Source organism: Populus trichocarpa, chromosome 10 (genome assembly GCF_000002775.5).
Source record: "Populus trichocarpa isolate Nisqually-1 chromosome 10, P.trichocarpa_v4.1, whole genome shotgun sequence".
NCBI classification, from domain to species: Eukaryota; Viridiplantae; Streptophyta; class Magnoliopsida; order Malpighiales; family Salicaceae; genus Populus; species Populus trichocarpa.
The window spans coordinates 9,472,431-9,493,802 of NC_037294.2; the positions used below are offsets into that span (position 1 = coordinate 9,472,431).

The 21,372-nt window shown below is 35.3% G+C and overlaps 4 protein-coding genes across 16 annotated transcripts; 3 read left to right on the top strand and 1 right to left on the bottom strand.

Moving 5' to 3' along the window:
- Nucleotides 1-908: 908 nt before the first annotated feature.
- Nucleotides 909-8,185, top strand: LOC7459988 (uncharacterized). Of its 13 annotated transcripts, none has more exons than XR_002984296.2 (9): nucleotides 909-1,226; nucleotides 2,298-4,183; nucleotides 4,408-4,638; nucleotides 5,231-5,439; nucleotides 6,078-6,129; nucleotides 6,275-6,344; nucleotides 6,791-6,837; nucleotides 7,001-7,071; nucleotides 7,261-8,185. XR_002984296.2 is itself a non-coding variant. In XM_002315550.4 (3 exons), exons 2-3 carry the CDS (start codon nucleotides 2,438-2,440, stop codon nucleotides 4,573-4,575), a joined length of 1,914 nt encoding a protein of 637 aa, XP_002315586.4. In that variant the 5' UTR covers nucleotides 909-1,226; nucleotides 2,298-2,437; the 3' UTR covers nucleotides 4,576-4,871. The 13 variants fall into 13 exon arrangements, 1 of the variants encoding a protein (XP_002315586.4); XR_002984298.2 differs by having other exon boundaries at nucleotides 6,275-6,327; XR_002984293.2 differs by having other exon boundaries at nucleotides 5,161-5,439; nucleotides 6,275-6,837.
- A 1,132-nt stretch (nucleotides 8,186-9,317) lies between these two features.
- LOC7459987 (60S ribosomal protein L23) lies at nucleotides 9,318-11,574 on the top strand. Its single transcript, XM_002315549.4, has 4 exons — nucleotides 9,318-9,467; nucleotides 9,639-9,923; nucleotides 11,138-11,179; nucleotides 11,306-11,574. Exons 1-4 carry the CDS (start codon nucleotides 9,455-9,457, stop codon nucleotides 11,386-11,388), a joined length of 423 nt encoding a protein of 140 aa, XP_002315585.1. The 5' UTR covers nucleotides 9,318-9,454; the 3' UTR covers nucleotides 11,389-11,574.
- A 189-nt stretch (nucleotides 11,575-11,763) lies between these two features.
- Nucleotides 11,764-13,690, top strand: LOC7475419 (acid phosphatase 1). Its single transcript, XM_002315548.4, has 3 exons — nucleotides 11,764-12,871; nucleotides 13,045-13,254; nucleotides 13,343-13,690. The coding sequence occupies exons 1-3, from the start codon at nucleotides 12,489-12,491 to the stop codon at nucleotides 13,518-13,520; spliced, it is 771 nt and encodes a 256-aa protein (XP_002315584.1). The 5' UTR covers nucleotides 11,764-12,488; the 3' UTR covers nucleotides 13,521-13,690.
- A 131-nt stretch (nucleotides 13,691-13,821) lies between these two features.
- On the bottom strand, nucleotides 13,822-16,419 carry LOC7459986 (peroxygenase 1). Its single transcript, XM_002314466.4, has 6 exons — nucleotides 16,024-16,419; nucleotides 15,131-15,280; nucleotides 14,824-14,909; nucleotides 14,511-14,605; nucleotides 14,301-14,426; nucleotides 13,822-14,213 (listed from the first exon to the last, which is right to left on the bottom strand). The coding sequence occupies exons 1-6, from the start codon at nucleotides 16,130-16,132 to the stop codon at nucleotides 14,060-14,062; spliced, it is 720 nt and encodes a 239-aa protein (XP_002314502.2). The 5' UTR covers nucleotides 16,133-16,419; the 3' UTR covers nucleotides 13,822-14,059.
- Between the last annotated feature and the right edge of the window lie 4,953 nt (nucleotides 16,420-21,372).

A 21,372-nucleotide genomic window follows, 5' to 3' on the forward strand; every position in this document is an offset into this window, starting at 1 on the left:
TTTATATAAAAGCGAAACCGCCCAAGCAATAAATAAGGTTGTAAGAAAAACATGAGCACAATAAAACAACATCCTCAACAGCATAATAATAAACTAACAACGGCAACATATGCAGTCAAACAGAGCCATGGAGCATGTTAGCCCTACAACGTGGAGTACCTACTTTTGACACACCTCCCTCCCTCTCTCTCTCTCTCTCTCTCACGTGACTTGAAAATTTTTGCCCACAAAGAAAAGAAAAATTATTATTATAATAGACACATTTCTTCACTCATGTTGCTGGTTGGTACTGTAGTTTAATTATGTTTTTTTTTTAATATTTTTTTTTAAAATTAATTTTTTGATATTATTAGATTATTTTTATTGGGGTGATATGAAAAATAAATTTTAAAAAGTAAATAAAATTATTTTAATACAAAAAAATACCTTAATCATATTTGAAATTGTGGTAACGGTGACGATTTAAAGTATTTTTGTTTAGAAATATATTAAAATAATTTTTTTATTTTTTAAAAATTATTTTTATATCAATATATTAAACAATTTAAGAATATAAATTTTTTTATTTTAAATAATTTTTTTAAAAAATTTGTGAGAACGTGTTACCAAACTCAAACCAAAACGCTGTGTTTTGTGGTCCCCATCAATCAGGAATGGGAGGGAAAACAGTGTGGAAGACTGTAGCTATCGTGGGAACCAGCTCATTTTTCCTTTTCTTCCTTCTTTCTTTCCTTCTATGAACAGAACAAGAGGTCCTTATCCAGGACATTGTCTGCTACTCAATTTAATATAATGGCCCAAAAAATATTGCAAAAGAAGAGAGAAAGAAATTGGGTCCTACACTAGAAATTGCAAACACCATAATGGGTCCTACACGTAACCATGGATTTTGGGGGACTGTCTGAAAATTCATTAAGAAACGTGGCTTACATCCACATTTCAATGTTAAGCTCTCTTACTACCTTGTTTTAGTTAAGTTTCTCGTTCTTTCTCCCTCTAAAAACTGTTAACGACACAGCACATCTTTTGTTTCTTTTTAGTTTAAAGGGAAACATATCATGTCTAGAACCATGTATTAGTGTCAGCGGTTAAGTTTCCTTCTCCTTTTGTGTGTTCTTTACGTGTTTCTTTGGGTGCTAGATAAGCTAAAAAATCTAAGCTCTTGGCTTTCTTGGGAATCAGAGTGTGATTGAACTGGGTTTTGGTTCTTGGATCCGTTTCTTCTGGTAAGCAACAAAAGCTGGCCTCTTGCTTCATATATGTTTTTCTTTTACCACTATTTATACACACCACTAGTTAAAGCTTGCTACTTTATTGGTGTTTGCTTATGCATTTCTTATAAGTTACTACTTTGATGGCTGGATTTGTGATTTTGATAGCTTATGGGGTTGTGGATTTGTTCCTGGAAAGGTGGTACAAGAAGAGAAATATTAGTTTTTTTTTATTCTGGTTCTAGTGATTTCCTTTCAACCATTTTAAGGTTTTCTTTCCATATTAAAATTTGGAGTAAGGTTAAATTAAAAGGAAAAAGGAAAAAAAATAAAATAGAGTTGGGCTGAGAATAGTAGAGTTGAAATGAAGTTAGTTGGGTTGATAGAGCGGGCCTTGTGTGCAATTACACCTTTTATTGAATTTGAGCAACCCCATAATTTTTCCTGAACATGTATGTGATTTGTGAGCTTGTTCTTCCTCTCTTTATCACTCTGTTGGATCCATGTTCAATTGATTTCATGTAACATTGCGGAAGATGCAGTTTGAATGTGTTTTCTCCTTATATTTCTCACTCTCCCATCATTTCTTTATTTTTGGATGTAATTCCCATTTGCAAAATTGCAGTCTTGGTTTTCTTTTTCCTTAAGAATCAATATCATAATTATGGAGTCTTAAAGAAAACTAATTGTTTACTGTTATAACTCTTGTATTGATTGTTACCTTGACATGGTTAATTTAATTGTCACAAGATGTCTGGTTTTGCCTCAATTTCCTGTTTGACGTAAGAAACAAAGTAAAGTGACATCAAGAAAGGAAAGTACTTTGATATTGGCATTTTGGCAGAAAAGTGAAAGCTTCAAGATTTACTCGATTACATGCAATATATTCGAGCCAGCATGGATGCCCATGGTTCAAGTTTTTGACAACCAATATTGATTTTGATTTTTTACTTTTTATTTCTTTTTTCCTAATAATTGTAATTTTTTCAGAGATTCTGATGTGAAATGTATGAATATTAGCTTTCTTCTCTTGGATGCTTCGTTTTGCAATGTGCTGATGGTAGCCGTTCAAATTGCTTTTTTCAGATTCCTTTGGGATACGACTTTGGCAATAAGAGGCTTACCTGATATGCTGGAGCTTTCCAATTTATATCAAATAGTTGGAGACAGAAGATGAAAACAAAGTTGTCTGCCATTACTGTGCTTTGTTAGATTGGAGGCTCAAGATGGATGACACATTTGCCAATGCTCAAAAAGATGGCCTGGGCAAAGAGGATTCATTGCATAGCTTAAGCCATGATAGAGAATTATCTGGTGACCACGAGCTGGATTGTTCCCAATCAAAATCTAGTAGGCTGACAAGAAGGGTAAATTCACATCAGTATCTGCATTTAAAAGTTAAGCAACTGCAACGCAGTAAAAGTTGCATCAAAGATTCGTTCCTTCGAAGCATTCATGTCTTAGACAATTGGATTCCAAAGCATATAATAACAATCGATGAGAAATATCTTCGTCGTTGCCTAGAATTCATACATGCCAGTACTTCTCAAGCGGCTCCATGCAACGCCTCTATGTACTTGGATTGGGGAAACATGGGTTTTTTCTCTGATGGCCTGAATATAGCTAAAATTGGGAATAAAAATACATGTAGTTCGGCTGGGTTTGATTTTGACTGTCCATTGGCTGGGACCGGGAGTGTAGTCATTAGCCCTGCAGAACAGTGGATTGCTGGTTCAATCATGGGTAGCAAGAGCATGGTGAATATACTGAAGAGTCCTTTATTGCGCAGATATGGTGCATATGATGGTGATGCCAATTTTGAGAAAGTGACTTCCAGCGATGTTAAAGGATCAATATGTTACGATTTTATGAACTCTCCTGGTGGATTAAGTAGTTATTCACCACACAAGCTCGATAACGGAGCACAAACTCCAGGAAGCCATAAATATGAATCAGAGAGTTTGCACAAAAGGTTTGTTTCTATGTCGAGTACAAACTCTACTTGTTCTGATCAGTCCTCTTCTTCTCTCCCTGCTGCTGTTACTCAGGGGACGCTCCAGTGCACATGGAAGGGGGGAAACCCACATTTCATCTTCTCCTTAGACGATCAGAAGGTGGTCTACGTGGCCAACTTTTATAATGTTAATTCAGCAGATGATAAGGCTCTAGAGTACGTGTATTTATTCCATTCTAGAAAAGGTGGCCAAAAGGAACATATGATTCATGATAAAGAGTCTCGCCTTGTAGGTCAGATGAACGTATCAACTTCCTTTTCTCTTTGCCCAAACAATTGTAGAATCATGGAGAGAGAATTTGTTTTGTTCGGTTGTTATGAAAATTTAGTGGGAGAGTTGCAAAGTTCAAGCCATGACCTCAGGAAGAACAAGAGATTGTCAAGCAGGGTGGTGGAAGTGTTCAGGACCAACAACTCATTCAAGAAGAGAACTAACTCCAGATTTGATGGATCTGGTGCAATACTGGAGAATTCTTCTTGGGAGCCTTTTCAAGAGAGAGAATACAACATGGACGCACTTGGTGGGGCCAATCTCTTAGAAAATCATCTTCCACCAAATCTTGAATTGGCGGCCATTTTGGTGAAAAATCATCTTCCTGAGAAGCGTCCAGAGAAGACTGGAGGTTGGGGTTTGAATTTTCTCAAGAACACGGCTGTAACGCAAGCCAAGGATACGATGAAATCCTCAGTACTTTCTGCCAGTTGTGCCCGAGATACCGGTGATTGCTCAACAAGCATTGATATTCTCATTCCAGCTGGTCTTCATGGAGGTCCAAGGACCAGAAATGGTGGTCCTTCCAGTCTTATTGATAGATGGAGATCAGGTGGGTACTGTGATTGTGGTGGCTGGGACCTAGGGTGTCCGTTAACAGTACTCAAAAGCAGATCAGCCAACAAGGAGTTTTCATCCTCAGCAGATATGCAGGGGGAGTGCAAGTTAATTAATTTGTTCATACAGGTGAGCCACACTCCATGCAAGCTTTATCCATTAATTCTTAAGGTGGCCATCGCTAGTGCTGTCTCAATGGACAGAAAGAACAGCAACGGATATAATTTGCTTTTTTTTCTTGTTCCTTTCTTTTCATTTTCCTTTCAAAATTTGTAGTTTCTCCATTTCTTCACCGCAATTTTGTAGATTCTTATGAGTATTAATGTAAGCATGACTCAACTCTTATTTTGCAGGGTTCAGAGAATGGTGCTCCCCCCTTGAGGATGGTGAATGTCCATGATGGCATGTATTCTGTGCATTTTCAGTCAACATTGTCAGCTCTGCAGACTTTCTCAATAGCATTGGCATTTATCCATAGCCAAAAAGTCCCGCACTCCAACCAGAATATGTACAGGAGTTAAAGTAGGAAGATTCATGTCTCAGCTTGATGTAGTTGTAACTCTCTTACTGTACCGCAGCGCTTCGTAAGTCAAAATTTACAGTAATTATACATGAAGTAGATTGTTAATTTTGTAAGTTTTTGTTTTCTTTTTGCTAGTGTTTTAGTGTTGGATATTTTTCAAAAGTTTGTTTGTTCTTGCTAGCGATTGGGATTGGTTATCCTTTGATTTTCCGACAAGAATATCATGTAATCTCTATGCTATGATTGATTGTACAATTGTTTTTATGAAAGATGTATGAATTTTTGTAAGAAGAATTATAACTACACGCCCATCAGCATATGGATTACAATTTATGTAATGCACTGCAAATCAGTGGGAACTGGAATTTAAGCATAAGAAGAATTAATATGAAATTTGTTTTCTGTGACAAAGATCTTACATTTGTAGTTTGAAGAGGATAGGGTTGTGATTATTTTCCTTTTCTTTCTAATTTAGTTCTCTGCGCAACATGGTACCTTAAAGATAATAGAAAGTGAACATTCTATTGGGTGTGCACTTAATGGCTGATTGGGTATGGAACACTAAATATTGGTTTCACTGTAGTTCAATACTAGACTGTATTGATAATCTGAAAGGATTTTGGTGCATTTGGCTATCACATGCACATCTCAAGGGTAGATGGAGGGCATGTGCTTCTTAAATGGCTGAAGTCACGTTGCTCCACAAGAGCGCAAGTTAAGCAGTCAAAGTTTCGATTTTCAAGTGGAAATAGCTGGGATCTTTTTGTGGCTCATGATGCTTCATATTACTGCATGGTTCCCAATCATGAATCTAAACCTGTCAATGTGCGGATTGCAGGCCTCTTTCATTTGCACTTTGGAGGTAATGTGAACTCCAGCTGTTGCTATTTTGCACTGGTTATTTTAGATAAGAGTTTTTCTCTGCTTAATCATATACACACATTAAATGCATGTCCTAAGGGGCTAATTGCAATTTTTCTTGGTATATGAATAACTCCCACTATGGTGGTAGATACTGCAGTTTCCATTGAGCTTTGTTATAGTTACTTTGGGTTTATTTATGTAGCCTTACTGTGCTAACATACAAGAGTAGCTTTTGAAACTCTGTCCTTTGGGGTCTCCTTACTTTTTTCAAAAATTCTATATCTAATTCTTTACATTTTAAGCAGCGCATTTTGGACAATAACATGTTTAGCATGCAGTATCACCCATCAGGCACATGATCACGTTCAAGAGTCATTTTTCTGTAAAAGTTTTAGATATAGATTGTAAAGATCAATTTTGGCATTTCCTGGCATGACATGATATTGAATTCCCACTAGCATACCCTCGTGTTTCCTTTTCTAAGATATTCTTCTCACTGTTAAGTATGAGCAGCTCATTCTAAAACCCACGTTGTTTTGAGAGAACTGGGAAAGTTAAGTTTCAACTTTTCTTATATCTGTGTAGTGTATGTTTATGCTGTCGGTTCATCTTCAACCAGGCTTTGTTTTTATGTAGCCTTGGGTTGGTTGACTTGGTCAGTTCTGCTTTGAAGGTTCAATATCTCAAGGTAAGCTTAAACTCTTCCTGCTTTTTCTTTCACAGTTCTTATTTTTTTAGTATTATCAAGTCTAGTCCATGTAATCAAAAGATAACAGGAAGCATGTTTCATCATATATAATGGAAAATGTGAAATATAGTATCCTTTGCTTCAGATGTTTCCAGGGCAAACTTGAGGAGCTAATGGCTGGGCTGATCTCAAAAGCTGGTGGGAAGTGGCACATGGTTAAAGCCTAAAGATTCTATTTCACTCGTTTAATGATCTTCTATTATTATATCAATGCAGTGTACTCTTTTTTCTGAACGATCTAGGCAGTGTATCTCTGTGCATATTTTGTTGTTTCTCTGTGGATGCAAGTGAGACTTGGTTCTCTGCTTCTATAACGTGGCAGGTGATTTTTGACACGTTCCATGGTCCTTCAGTGCCTCAAGTTGAATTTATCGGTTGTCCACTAAAGAACTGGACAAGTTCTTGCTTTTGTTGACCATCACATGCACACACATATTTGAGCGCGTAAATACGATACATCCTGCTGTGTTATAGTTTAGGAATAGTTTTTTCTAGCAACATTTTTTCCTTTGCACAGACACCCTATAATGGACCACGGTGACATTCTGTGTCTTTTAGCATTGAAAGCAGCTCCCCTGACTTTTTCATCTCCCCTTGGTAGCTTCTGGAAAAGAAGGTAGCGCTTGGAACCAGGAAAGAAAGTAGTAGGTAGGAGATTTTGGAGCTGCTTATCCATTAATTAACCATTTTAACTGTTATGCTTAACATGATTTGACTTCTTTCCTCTCTCTTTTTTTCATTTGTTTCATACACCATTATAGATAAACTGCACAACATTATATGATATATAACTTGAAATTGTTCCATGAAGCTGAGTTGATCATGAGTGAGCTGTGTACAAGCAAACACACGTTGGTTACTGGAACAATGGAACTGTTTGAGGTATTTGTTATGATCTCTGATCTTGATGGTATATATGGTTTTTGAATCCCTTATAGGTCATCATTAAGTAGCGATGCTTTGTATTCAGCCAAACGTTGAGGATTTTGTAGCTAGCATGGATGTTCTGCCAGGCTATTCTCAAGGTTGTCTTTAACTCTTGTCCACTGGAACGATTTTATTTTGGTGCAGGGAAAATTACACTGCAAATCTTCACAATCAAGGCTCCTTCTTGGCAGTTGGCATTGAAACAGGGAAAACAAACCTATTGTGATCAGGCTTCCTCAAAATTGATGTCCAGTGTCTCAGGCACAGAACCATCGTGTATGCAATATTGTCATGACATTGCATGCATCTAAGCTTGCTATAATCATATCTCATATGGTCCTGGCCTCTTGCTAGAGTTCGTCGGAGAAGAAAGGAAACGATCATATCCAAAGGCAGAGAACTGCTACATATTATATTTGCAAGTGTCTTTTCTCGGTCGTGGTAAAATGGCCCAAGAAATTGCTGTCTAGAATTTAGGTTCAAGTATTCGAAATTGCTACCAGCGAGCATTGCTCGGTCACTGTGTGGAGTTCAAGTCCGTGTTCCTGCACAGCTTGCTAGATCATCCATTCCACTGCGTGCATCTTATGACTAGTTAAAACACAAATCATTAAAAGCTAGATCATTCTTTCCACAGCATGAGCTATAGATTGACCATTCCATTTTCCATCGGTTTTTGCTGGTCCTTGAGTAAATGCCCCTGCATCTGACAAGATGTATTTGTGTCTTCCAAGATCATGCCGCCTCAGGCTAAACAATGTTACCCAAATCATATAGAAGGTTCCGAGTATTCGAATGCTGGGCATGTCAAGGCATTGGGGTCAAATTTCATGTATTGAAAGAAAAACAGAAAGGACTTGTGATCTACTAGGCTTTTCCGGTCAACTTCGCAGTTCTCACGTGTATGCAAGTTTCGTGTTAGAGGCTTTAGGTCCACCTTTTCACCTGGTCTCGTCGTCTTCCCATTACTCTTCAACTCTACGCTCTATCTATTAGGCATGATAATTTGTATCTGCTTGTTGGGTATTCTTAAATATTTTTATTATATTTATTTTTATTTTTATTTTTATTTTTATTGTTTATCGAATAAAAAATTTAGATATTTATAAACTATTTTTTGGGCTTTGAGTATCCAATGAGTATTTATTATCTATTTTATATATATATATATATATATATAAATGATAAAATGATAAATATTGTCCATATATATGTTTTATGTTAATATTTAAGTATGTGTATATCATATTGTATTAAAAAAATCTAAATATTCTATAAATTTGTTTATATAATATAAATATATATCAGGTTAGGTTCGGGTGGGTTTGTCAGACTGTGTTAATATTCATGGAATTCAGATTAAATTATCATTGCTTTTAAAGCAGCACAATTGCTTTTAATCATTTTTAAATTGGTTAATATTTTGTTTTTGCAACAAAACATGATTGAGGGTTATCTGATATTTTTACGTGTAGTTATCAAGTTTAAGAAAATTAAGTAAAGAAGTAAAATAGGTCGATAATACACACACACATGTATGTCATTTTAATAAAATAAATAATATATAATTTTTTTTTGAAATAGAGTTACATAAAATACTGGTAAATTTTGCATGTATAATTAAAAAAATTAATGAAGAAAATTTTTATTTTAATTAAAAAATGGATCCTACAATAAATTAGTTGTGCTTTTAGCTGGTATTTTATTAATTGATTGAGTTTTTATGAGAATAAAGTGTTGAATTATTAAAAAATCTATTTGTTTCATTTGAGGTTTCTGTTTTTAAATTTATGAAGATAGAAATTAAAAAATATTTAGTTTTGATTTTGTTTTGTGCAAAAAAATAAAAAACAAATCAAGACCAACAATAACAAACATAAATTTCTTAAAACCACATTCTTTATTAGTTTTTAAATTATTTTATAATAAATATAGAATATTCACATTTTTTAAAACAAAAAACAAACAAGTTTTTTATTTTTATTTTCGAAATTTGCTTTTAAAAAGGAAAACGAAAATGATATCAAAACAGTTAAGTTAATGGGCTTTATTTGGACAGGGCTTAGTTTGCAAATTACAAGTTTGGGTATGACTCGGTGTTTCGTGAGGAGTGGTGGCAGAAAAAGGATGCTGGGCCCATTGCGTCTGGCCCATGCTTCCGAAATCGGGAATATAAAATTTCACGAGGCCCCTTGTACAATCTCGGTATTAAGCAAAAAGACAAGGATATAACCGGAAATACGAAAAACACCAAAACAAAAACCCTAGACTTAGAGAGCCATCTATATAAAGCCCCCAAACCCTAAATCCACTCTTTGTGTTCCTCCAGCAGTCGAAAATGTCGAAGCGAGGTCAGCTCTCTCTCGTCTCCTTACATCGTTTTTTCTTCATATTTTCCTCTGCGATCTCTTAGAAAATGAAATAAAACAATTTAAAATCATCACAAATCTCTTGTTTTGTGTCTGCTAACACTTAGATTCTTAACACCGCTGCTGATGTTGTTGGTTTGAATAAAAATACAGGGCGTGGAGGATCAGCTGGTAACAAGTTCAGGATGTCACTGGGTCTGCCAGTGGCAGCAACAGTGAACTGTGCTGATAACACTGGTGCTAAGAACCTTTACATCATCTCCGTGAAGGGAATCAAGGGTCGTTTGAACCGTTTACCTTCTGCTTGCGTTGGTGATATGGTTATGGCCACTGTCAAGAAGGGGAAGCCTGATCTCAGGAAGAAGGTCATGCCTGCTGTCATTGTTAGGCAGCGTAAGCCTTGGCGCCGAAAGGACGGTGTTTTCATGTACTTTGAAGGTCATTGTCTTCCCTCTGTTATTCTATTTTGGTGTTTCACCATTTCTAGCTGTGTTTGTTTACCTGTCAGGTGTTTATTTACTGCCTTCTATGTTTATCTTTTTTGTATTAATAGGTTGTTTGTCGCTAGTGTATCATCTCTTGATTTATGTTGTTATAATCATCTCTCTTACTAGAGATCCAGGCTACTACTGTTTTGAAATTGCTTGTAAAAGTGCATCTCCTTTTTTTATTTCGGCGTGTTTTCTGATATTATGCTCCCTAAGACCAGCTATATTGAACTAGATGGTCAAATATTTATCGAGTATGATTTCTCTAATGTAGAATCACTTTATTTTGCAATTCGATAAACTCTTCAACTTAGCTCTGTATTTGGAAGTGTTTCCCAGTGCCTATCTTAGATGTGTTTAAGGTGTTTGTATGATTTATATCTGGTGATGTGGTGTTGAGAATTTTCGCATTGCAGTTTCTTTGCACCTCCCATACCCAGCAAGATTATATGCACTCACCTTATCCCAATTTGGATGGTAATTTTGTTTTATCATACCTATCAAGGTTGAGACATGCATAATGTGTTTGGTTTAGTTAGAGGTATATCCTTTATTGCATTGATATATTTTTTGTTCATCAATTTCCTAAACGAGACTTGAGCACATTGGTTTTTAATTTAGCAATTCTGTGAATAACCTAGCATGATACATTCAGATGCTGGTATGCAAACATGACATGTTACCAGACATAAGTCAAGTATCCTCCTGAAAATTTCTGTGGTTGATACAGTTACACGTCTGGTAAATTGACAGAGTCCCTCGTTACAGATTTGCTGTCTCTTTTAATTTGCATATCTGCTCCATTTGGACCCAACATTTGTATTTTAAAATGATTTTTTTGGATGTTTTAAACTTGTTTTGGTTGTTACATGGAATGTATTCAATATGATCTTGTTTTTGAAACAAGGGCACTTTTATTGATCGTCATTTGGAGTATCTTCAATATGTTTTGTTATGCATCTATTTTGTGATATGAGGGTATTTTGCATTGCATGTCAGTGAAATGCACTCTTGCCATGTCTCTTTTGTTTGATAACAACAGGAGACAATTCTCATGGCTATCAAGAGGAGACAATTCTTATGGCTGTTTGCTCGATAAATAACAAACTTGTAAATGTTTATTTGTTTGTTCCTGAATTGGAATTCCTTTTCTTTTATCTGCAGATAATGCTGGTGTCATCGTGAACCCTAAAGGAGAAATGAAAGGTACTGCCTAATACTTGTAACCTCTGGGTCCCCATGGCTGCCACCATTCTTCCAGTGTTTTTAGATGTACAACTTAACTTGTCTGATTTCTTGCACGTTCTTATTTCTTGTTACTTTCGCTTCCAGGCTCTGCAATTACTGGTCCAATTGGAAAGGAGTGCGCTGATCTTTGGCCAAGGATTGCAAGTGCAGCCAATGCCATCGTTTAAGAGCTTTAATTAGTCTGTTCATTTCATTTGGAACATACTGTCGTTAGTCCTGATTGTTTTTGTAGGGATAATCTTAGTTGTGTTTATGAAAGCTTGACTGAATTTTGTTTGTGAGCATGAAGTTTGCGCAAGAAAGATGATGATTTTGTTGTTGATTTCAAATTTTATGGAAACCCTTCATCTAAATTTCTAGCTTTATTAAAAATATTTATTCCCTATTTGTTAGAATTAATATTTTTCTTTGGTTTTTTGCGATGAAATTAAAAATAATTTTTAAAAAATAAGAAAATATTATTTTAATACATTTTCATATAAAAAACATTAAAAAAAGCATCCAGACTTCTAAACACAACTTCAGTCCTTCATATATACTATGTGCTGCCGGATGTTTCTGCTTTTACCAGCAATTTCATCACCAATTATTTGACAACGGGATCATCGAAATTGTTTGTGGCTGAGAAGTTGCTTGTTGTTTCCATCGGGTTAGAAAACCCTACAAGTGCTGGTGCTGTTGCTGTATTAGAAACCTCCCCGTTTTGATGAAATCAGATTTTGCCTATCGCCCACTGTCTGTTTTGAAGAACATGTTTTTGACGAGCACTGTCACGATACGTGCGAGCAGGTATGCCCTGCATTTGCTTGAAAGAATCATGTACTCTCTCAACGTGCTATTGTTTAAGAAGAAAATCAATATCAATCAACAGTTGACGACGCTCCCAGGCATCTTCTTGATGATTAATGGTGATCATCTTATCAATGATCAACCGTTGCAATGCACTTATGGTCAAACACTTTTTTTTCTTTTTATAGAAAATAAAGTTGTGAATGATACTCTCTGATTGATTTGGTGTTTTGCAACTGGATCGTGCTGTCGCGTGGAATTGTCAGACCTTACGGCATTAAAACCTTGTTTTTCTATCAATCAATTTTCTTTAATTTAGGGTGCTTGCCACCTCGGCCAGCATGTGAAGCTGGGATCGAGTTAGTGGCCTGCGACAACTTCCCAAAAATCATGTGACCAAGTCACTGTTTCTTGATCCATCTCCCTGTAAATATGTTACCTACTCGTAACATTACGCTCGAGTCCTCTTGTGAAGAAAATGATGGGGAGGCTTCTCGGCTTCTTGTTGTGTTTCTCGAGTTTCTTCATCAGTGCAACGCTTGCAGACTGGAATATCCTGAATCAAAGAACAAAGAGTGGGCTAAAGATTAGCCTGAAAAGTTATTGTGAAAGCTGGAGAATAAATGTTGAGCTGCATAACATCCAAGACTTCACAGTTGTGCCGGAAGAATGCGTGTCCTACATTGGCAAATATGTTGCATCAAGCCAGTACCATGTAGACTCCGAGAGGACAATTGAAGAATGCAGATTATATCTCAGCACCAGCTGCCCTTTGAAGAAAGATGGCAGAGACGCTTGGCTGTTTGATATTGATGATACCCTGTTATCTACTGTGCCTTACTTCAAGAAACATCATTTTGGGTAATCCATTTCTTCTATCTGTTCGTTGCTTACAATATTTGCAGCGAAGGTAAAACTGGTGGTTGCATGCTTGCAAAAAAATCAGGAATCCTGATCTATGACCTCTTTTCCCTTCTTTTTTGAGCTTCTGAGTTGCTATGTAATAGTGATTAAACTTTTTTTCTTTTGAGCAGGGGAGAAAAACTGAACTTGACATCGTTAGAGGGATGGATGAGTAACGGTAAAGCACCAGCCTTGGAGCACTCACTCAAGTTCTTTGACGAATTGAAATCCACGGGAGTTCAGATTTTTCTGGTTTCTTCAAGAAGAGAACATCTTAGATCAGCCACAATCGACAACCTTGTTGATGTTGGTTATCATGGATGGACTCGTCTTATATTAAGGTAAACTCCCATACTGACCAATTATGTACTCCCCCTCCCCCCCCCTCCCTCCCTCATGCTTTACGAGAATACTTCTGGCTCGATGCAGGGGCCCAGATGATGAATTGAATGAGGTGCAACAATACAAGGCCAACGTGAGAAAACAATTGATCAGCAATGGGTTCCGCATCTGGGGAATAGTTGGAGACCAGTACAGCAGCTTTGAGGGACTCCCAAGTGCGCGAAGGTCATTCAAACTTCCAAATCCGTTGTACTACGTTTCTTGATGCATCACCTAGGCCACTACCTTATTTTCTTTCAATGTCCATTGTGTTTTTGTGGCTCGAAGAAATCTGTATTGAAGCTTGCTTGTTTATTGGTAAACCCTGTTCTTCGGTATTCAAATGATTCTCAGTAATAAGGTTGTCTCAAGACCAAGCTAATTTTGAAACTATCATTAGATTTGCACTTAATTCTCTATGTGGCCAATGTTAGGACTGAAGCCTGGTAGTGGTATAGGCCACCCAGGATGTATCGATGTTTCCATACTATCTGCTAGAAGCACTTGATGATACTCACTCTAGGAACTGAAGAACTTCACCAGCACCATGATGATATTCAAACACGCATGAAGTGACTACATGAGCTTTTATTCAAATACATACACAACGCTTTGATAGTTGATAAATTATCAGTTCTAGACAAGCACTAGTGTTCATTTTCTGCAGAAAGAAAAGGCCAAGTCTCAATTTATTACACCAGTATTATCAGTCAAACAGAAAACTATTAGGTTCCTGATATTTGAGTACTTAGCAGTAGAGATCCCTTAGCGCATCTTAGCTTCAGCACCCCTGTTCATTTTGGCGCAATACTCGAATAAACTACCATCAAAACATCGTCTTATAGCTTCTTTAGACAGGAATCCTTCTTCATCCTTTGCCAGAACATAGAGAAGGCCCCATTCTAACTTAGCTCCCATCCTGCAAGCCATTGCTCAATCACGTCAGCGTAGTTCAAGAAATTCAAGCATATTGAGTTGGAAAACAGAAGGGAGCCTGGAAATAAACCATCCAAATATATCGAAGGCGACCCGTTGTCCCTCGGTCATTTTCCAGAGCTCTCTGAGTGACAACTTGTCTGGCTTTGTATTAGCATACTTGCTGAAAATGCTCTCGAAATTCACTGGTATGTATCTGCATAGGTACTGGGTAATCATGGCAGTATATTTTTAATCTTTAAGCGCGATCTAGATACAGTTCATGTGTTCAAATCTCTACCTTCCTTCTGTGTCATAAGTTCCAGAGTCGCTCCCATGCTTGGCTTTGTGTATGTTGTGTATGTGTACCGGAAAAAAGGGAGAAGGGAACCATCCCTGAAACGAATTTTATGCTATATGATAAGCAGTTTCCTAACTCCACACTAGAAAGATAAAAAAAATTGCATCGATCTTGAAACAGATTAGAAGCTTAAACAGATAATGAGAGCCACAATGTACAAAATATACAATCTTTCTTTCGACTCTACAATGTGACATCTGATCCTTCATTGTAAGTGTCTTTAGATGGCAGAAACAAAGTTGGGTTTACTTACAGGAAGAGTAGCATAGCTCAAAGCTCCGTTGATGACAGCAGCCACTATAAGAGAGGCAATTATATTGAAACCAATTGCACGCAATCCTGTGTTTTGTTGGGGATAGGGTGGAGATGATCCAAAGAGAAGGGAAATGTATGTAAAATGTGAAGAATAATAAACAACAAAGGTATATTTCATGATTCGGCAAACTGTACAACATAGAAAAATTTTCGTTTTCTTTTCTTTCATTTTCTTTTTTAGGAAACAACAGATGCAGAGTATGAAAATATAATCCGGGATGATTGAAAAAATCAAAATTTTTTACCAGTGTAAGTCTCCCAAGGGTAAACTATTCCATTTTCATCTAGGTCGAAAAAGGCTACATGTTGCTGAAGGACACTCAACCCGCGATGCTTATGTCCCGGTGTTCCATAAGGATTTTCTGTATCGGGAGCTTGCAAACCTCTTGCCATGTCTGTTTTCACACCAAAGGAAAAGATCAAAAGTTTCATCCAGAAACTAAGAATAGTATGTGGAATTACTCCATGGAAGCATAACATTTTCCCCTCCTTATTTCTTCTACCAGTGAATTCAGCTCATAACTTCATCTACACTCCCCATTTTGAGCATTGTCCATTGCCCAAAATTGGCCTCAAATCAGTTATCAGAAAGGGTGAAGATCAAGGAAAGTCAAAGTTAGACATCAATTCTGTAAGCAATTTTGTTAACCCTTCCTCTTGATTCTACCATGACATGGCTCACATGTTACTGTCTATGCAAATTTTCTTAGCACAGAGTATGTGATATAAAGCATGTCCCTCGATTATTCAAAATAATTACTATGATAATTTCTTGACGGGAGACAATCAGTCCAAGATACTTCAAATCAAACATACCAGTTTCCAAGACAAGAAAAAAATCTCCTTCTTTTCATTTTTTTATCAAACAATTTTGATTTACTACAACGTAAATAGAGCAAAGATTGATAAAGAAACACAAGCCTTGTTTTTTCCCTTCATGACTGGCAGAATCACAACACACATGTTAGTTGGAAGGCAAATTGCAATGGTGAGAACAACCTGCTACTATGGCTTTCTTAATTAGTGGTTCTTTCTCTAAGAAATCACTTACTATATATATACATAATGAAATTTATCCACAACACATGTTATTAGTGAAGAATGACTTGAAAAAGAAGAAGAAGAAGAGACGACTTACAAGGCTTTGGGATTTTATCATCCAAATCATCACGAACAGGTCTCTCATGAGTAACAGGTGCATAAGGTGCTTCTCTTGCCAGTGAATCCTTCTCGATCTCCCCGTCCATTAATTTCTTGTTTCTGCTGTGTTTGTCCCTTTTGTTTTCCCTCTTTCTTCTAACAAGGCTCGTTTTCTACTGTTCCTCTCTTTCCGTAATTCAGCCTAGCCGTCGGGTCAATATAAATTGAGCTAGCTAGGCTGCGTGGCAGCCATGCAGAGACAGCTGCTTGCTTGTGGCATGCTTTGATTTGGTTCTCAGTGCTCACATAAGCAATCGTGTTTGTCTACACGGCAGCGGTTACGTTTTGAAGAAACCACAATAAACTACACAAAAGTATGCTTATGGATTTGTGTAGTTTTTTTTTCCTTCCAAAAATATCCAATAGAACACTTGGCCCCGGCGTACAGGGTCTGAGGCTCCTTGTTTAGCGGGGGCGGAAGCGAAACTACATGTTTGCTTTTAGGGTCAATGGCACCCTCAAAATTCTGAAAATTGTTCAATTTAACCCTTGAATCTGAGAGTTATTTCATTATAGTCATGCACTAGTTAGGTGGCCTCTGCTACACTGCGGGTCAACTTTTTATTTTTATAAAAAATATGAAAGAAAATATAAGACCAAAAGTGTTAGATTTGGTTGTAACGCTTGATCCAAGAGTTTCGAGTTTGACTGCAACACCAGACCCAACAATAATATTTATAATATAAATAATAATATTTAACTTGTCTCTCTAAATTTTTATATTTTTTAATCTTTTAAAAAACAATTGTTTTTTCTTCAATAGTAATAATAACAACAACAATAATAATAATTTTTAATTTTACCCTCCAAATCAAATCTAGGGTTATTTTTTAGTATTGATAATAATTGTTTTTCAAATTTATTAATTATTTTATAAATAATATTAATTATAATAAAAATAATAATACTTTTTATATTAATACTTTTAATTATAATAAAAATAACAATATTTATAACACAAATAATAATATTTAGAAACATAAGATCCAAGAATCTTGGGTCCGGAGGCAGGACTCAAGCGAAATGGATCTTGATGAAGGACTCATCACCTTTGGATCTTGATGCATAACCCATCACCCTTGGGTCCTGATGCTCAATCCAAGAAAATTGAGTCCTGACGCAATACCTAAGCGAAATGGATCCTGAGGCATAATCCATTATCGTTGGGTCCTGACACAGAATCCAAGCGAGTTGGTTCCTGACGCAAGATCCATTAGCCCTGAGTCATGAAGTTGGACCTAAGAAAATTGGGTTTGAATCTAGTGCTTTTGAGTCCTGTTGTGCAGCAAGACCCAAAGCTATTTTAGATCTTGCCCCTAACAGGACCCAACTCTAATAGGGACACTGGGGGCAGGACCCAACACATAATTTATTTATATATTTAATAATACATATAATTCAAAACTACTGAATACAAAATCTAAAGACAATAAAACATTGATAAAACTTTGAATCTTATACACTAATGTTATAAAATTAAAATATCTTCTATTACCCAAAATAATATTATATTATAATGTTTATAAGTTATTTTTTAATGGATTTTATTGTTAAAAAATTCTCTTATATAATACAAATATATAAAGCATATGATGTGAATAAAAAATTTATTGAGAGCTCCATCAACTTTAATATGATAATAGTAGAGAAAAAAAATAAAAATAAATTTTTTTTTTCAAATAATTTTTGAAACGCAAAAATAAACATGCTTTAATAAGAAAATTCATGTAATAGTCCGACTGTACGACTCGGTCAATGTTAAAAGATTCCAACATATCCTCTTTATTTGAGGGTAATTTTTTTTTTTTTAAAAAAAAATCATCAGAGTTTCGTTTGCATGTAGGACATCCCAAGTTATCGACTACTATCAATTTACTCAATCAACCCATCATCACAAGGTCCTCTAATTCCGGACCTTATATCAAACCTCATAATTCCACACCTCATACAATCCACACAATATATATATCATACGAGTAAGTTCAATATGAACATAGTCCAACACATTATATCATAAAATTTAAAAGAAAAGGAGTACTAACATGCAAAGAAAGTATTTACAAAATAAGAAGTGTTCTTAAATATTTCAAAAGGGTTGATTACAAGATAACTAAGATACTACATGCTAAGCTGAACCTTTATAAATACATCAAGGTTTGCACAAAAGTATACTACATAAACACGTTAATTCCCTTTTGTTTTAAGTTAAATAATTACATAAGTTTCACAAAGCAGAGTCCTAAACTAATGATCTTCCTGGATGTTTGATGGACCTGTAACATAAATAAACATACCATTATGTTGCTAAAGAATATATGTATGCTCATGTAATGAATACGAATGAGGTATTAGCTTTTTATCGACTCCATGAGAACTCTAACAAAACTTATATTTTGCTTGTAAATATTTTAAACCCAATTAACACTCATTTGTATATTCTTAATTGAATAATCTTATTTACTTGCATAAACTAGGTGACATTGCAAGGTTTAATCCTATAAATCATATTCCAGCAATCCTATCACGGATGTCATTAGCCGAAGCTAATCGTGTAAATCATATCCCGGCAATCCTGTAAATCATATCCCGGCAATCCTATCACGGATGCCATTAGCCGAAGCTAATCGTGTAAATCATATCCCGGCAATCCTATCACGGATGCCATTAGCCGAAGCTAATCGTGTAAATCATATCCCGGCAATCCTATCACGGATGCCATTAGCCGAAGCTAATCTTGGAAATACACTAGGCTTTATTTACATTGAACACGATATTTATTATAATTACATTCACCAGAAGGATTCTAAACTGTATAAGTGCAAATAGGAGGGAAAATCACGCACCTGCTTCGCCTGTCTCACGACCTCCCCTAACAGAAGATCCAATCTTGGTTGCTCCTCCTGAATCACAAGGAAGTTTGTTTTTACTTTCTATGCATGTTCATTTCCTCATAATAACATACATTCATATATCATGTATATTTTCAGAGTTAATATCTCAATATACAAGTGTTCATATGACTCAATTCTTTTATATTCTTATTTATAGTATTCACATGAAAGTCTACTGTTACTGTCCAATTTCCAACTGTTACTGTCCAATTTCCAACTGTTACTGTCTGACTTTTCCAACTGTTATTGTCTGACTTTTCCTATTGTTACTGTCTGACTTTTCCAACCGTTACTGTCTGACTTTTCCAACCGTTACTGTCTGACCTTGAACTGTTACTGTCCAATTTCCAACTGTTACTGTCTGAACACTCATCAGATTTTTAACTATCTCTAAAGTTCTAAAACTCCATTTTAACTAAGATTGATCTCGTTAGAAAGCTAATACACGAGGCTACTAGTTCTCTGAGGGAGGAGAACCCAATTTTGCCTCCAAGATAGTCAAAATTGTTCATTTACTAATTAGTCCTACTGTCCTACATAATCAGTCACGACTCAATCTCAGTTGGTAACCCATAACTGGAGTTCTATATTTCCAAATTGAGCAAGACCAGTTTTCTTGGTTAGCTAACATTCAAATCTACAATTTCTATAGGAAACTCGATTCTAATCCCCTCATCCTCCTACCCGAAATCTCATCGAAAGTTAGGAGACAAGTCTGTCCAGATTCGTCTCCCCCTCCCCTTCACACAATACTTTCATAAACTACATACTACACACATGAATTAACTTAATCTCAATAATAAGTACTTTTTCCCCAATTTAAGTCTAAGAACCCTAACCTATGATTCAATTTCAAGGCATCAATTCTTCATCGAATTTAAAAAATGAATTTTTTTTTAAGATCATGTTTAGAATACCTTACCCGGTATAAATTAAGATTTTGATCTTCAATCAGTTGAAGATTTTCAACTCCCTCCTTTCTTTTTTTCTTGTTCAATTTCTTGGTAATCCTTTGCTCTCAAGTGTTTATCCCATCTTTAAGCTCTTAATCTTGGATGGGTTCTTGAAATTTTAGTATCTCTCTCTTGATTTCTCGAGAATGGGTATAAAACTCCCTATTTTCTCTCCTTATGGTTCTTACCGATTGTCTTGGTGAGGAGAGAGTATTTATACTCTATATTTTCCCTCTTTTGCATTTAGACCCGCTTTTCCTTTAAGTGCATTATTCTCTTCAATTAAATCTAACCCTCAACAGCCGGGTTTATTATAATGTCTCGAATTATTTCGTCCGGAAATTTATATTCAAAAATTTCTGAATTTCTGTTTTTTTTATTTAATCATATGCATGAATTCTTTCACTTTTATTTATTTATTATTTTTCCCGGGTTTTACAATTCAACACAACCTAAAACTAAAAAACATTATGATTACCCAACTTCTAAACAATATAAAAAAACTCTCATCAATTTATTTTCTCTTTACTGTATAAAAAAATTACATGAGGAGGAAAAAAAATTAAAAGCATCGGGTCCTGCTCACAATAAGAGCCAAGGCTGATGGGTCCAGCCACAACAGGACCCAAGACTGATGGGTCTAGTTGCAGCTGCATCCAAAGCTATTTTGGGTTCTTATAGGGGCAAGACTCAACTTAATATATTCTTCTTGGTCAATATATTTTTTAAAAATAAAACAAATATAAAAATATTAAAAATATTAATTTGAAGTAAAGAAAACAATAAAAAAATTTCAAATTTTTTTCAAAGTATTTTTGAAATGCAAAAACAAACATGCTTTAATAAGGAAATTCAACCCAACCTGAAATGAAAAAAAAATTTCATCACCCAACTTTTGTATAATATAAAACAAATTCATATTAATTTATTTTCTCTTTACAGTATGAAAAAAAAATTAATCAGAGAAAATAAAAAAAATTTCAAGAGGGAAAAAAATAAAATTGGAAATATCTTAAAATATTTTTATAAAAATATATTAAGATAACATGTTTAATTTTTTAAATCTATTTTTTATATAATCACATCAAAATAATAATAAAAAAATCTTAATATGAATTAAGAAAAAAATACAAATTTGAAGTAAAAAAAATTAAAAAATTGTCAATTTTTTTTTTCGAAATATGCTTTAATAAGAAAATTCAACCCAGTTTGAAACAAAATTTTTTTTATCATCGTCTAATTTTTGTAGAATATAAAAAAAGTCCCATCAATTTATTTACTTTTTATTGTATGAAAAATAAATTTAAATTAGAGAAAAGAGCAAAAAATCCCAGATCCAATATCAATGGGTTTGGCTGGGCAACCAGACTCATCACCTTTTTGAAGTGACGCTATTACATCTTTTGGAAGTGTTTCGGGTCTGGTTTGGCAGGCAGACCCAAC

Excerpts from the sequence above, each read along its gene's own strand:
- LOC7459988 (XM_002315550.4), top strand. The coding sequence starts at position 2,438 with ATGGATGACACATTTGCCAATGCTCAAAAAGATGGCCTGGGCAAAGAG. Across the intron at positions 4,184-4,407 it reads TAATTAATTTGTTCATACAG|GGTTCAGAGAATGGTGCTCC; the intron begins GTGAGCCACACT and ends CTTATTTTGCAG.
- LOC7459987 (XM_002315549.4), top strand. Across the intron at positions 9,924-11,137 it reads TGTTTTCATGTACTTTGAAG|ATAATGCTGGTGTCATCGTG; the intron begins GTCATTGTCTTC and ends TTTTATCTGCAG. Across the intron at positions 11,180-11,305 it reads CCCTAAAGGAGAAATGAAAG|GCTCTGCAATTACTGGTCCA; the intron begins GTACTGCCTAAT and ends TTTCGCTTCCAG.
- LOC7475419 (XM_002315548.4), top strand. The coding sequence starts at position 12,489 with ATGATGGGGAGGCTTCTCGGCTTCTTGTTGTGTTTCTCGAGTTTCTTC. Across the intron at positions 12,872-13,044 it reads TTCAAGAAACATCATTTTGG|GGGAGAAAAACTGAACTTGA; the intron begins GTAATCCATTTC and ends TCTTTTGAGCAG. Across the intron at positions 13,255-13,342 it reads TGGACTCGTCTTATATTAAG|GGGCCCAGATGATGAATTGA; the intron begins GTAAACTCCCAT and ends GGCTCGATGCAG.
- LOC7459986 (XM_002314466.4), bottom strand. The coding sequence starts at position 16,132 with ATGGACGGGGAGATCGAGAAGGATTCACTGGCAAGAGAAGCACCTTAT. Across the intron at positions 14,910-15,130 it reads CCCTTGGGAGACTTACACTG|GATTGCGTGCAATTGGTTTC; the intron begins GTAAAAAATTTT and ends AACAAAACACAG. Across the intron at positions 14,214-14,300 it reads GCCTTCGATATATTTGGATG|GATGGGAGCTAAGTTAGAAT; the intron begins GTTTATTTCCAG and ends AATGGCTTGCAG.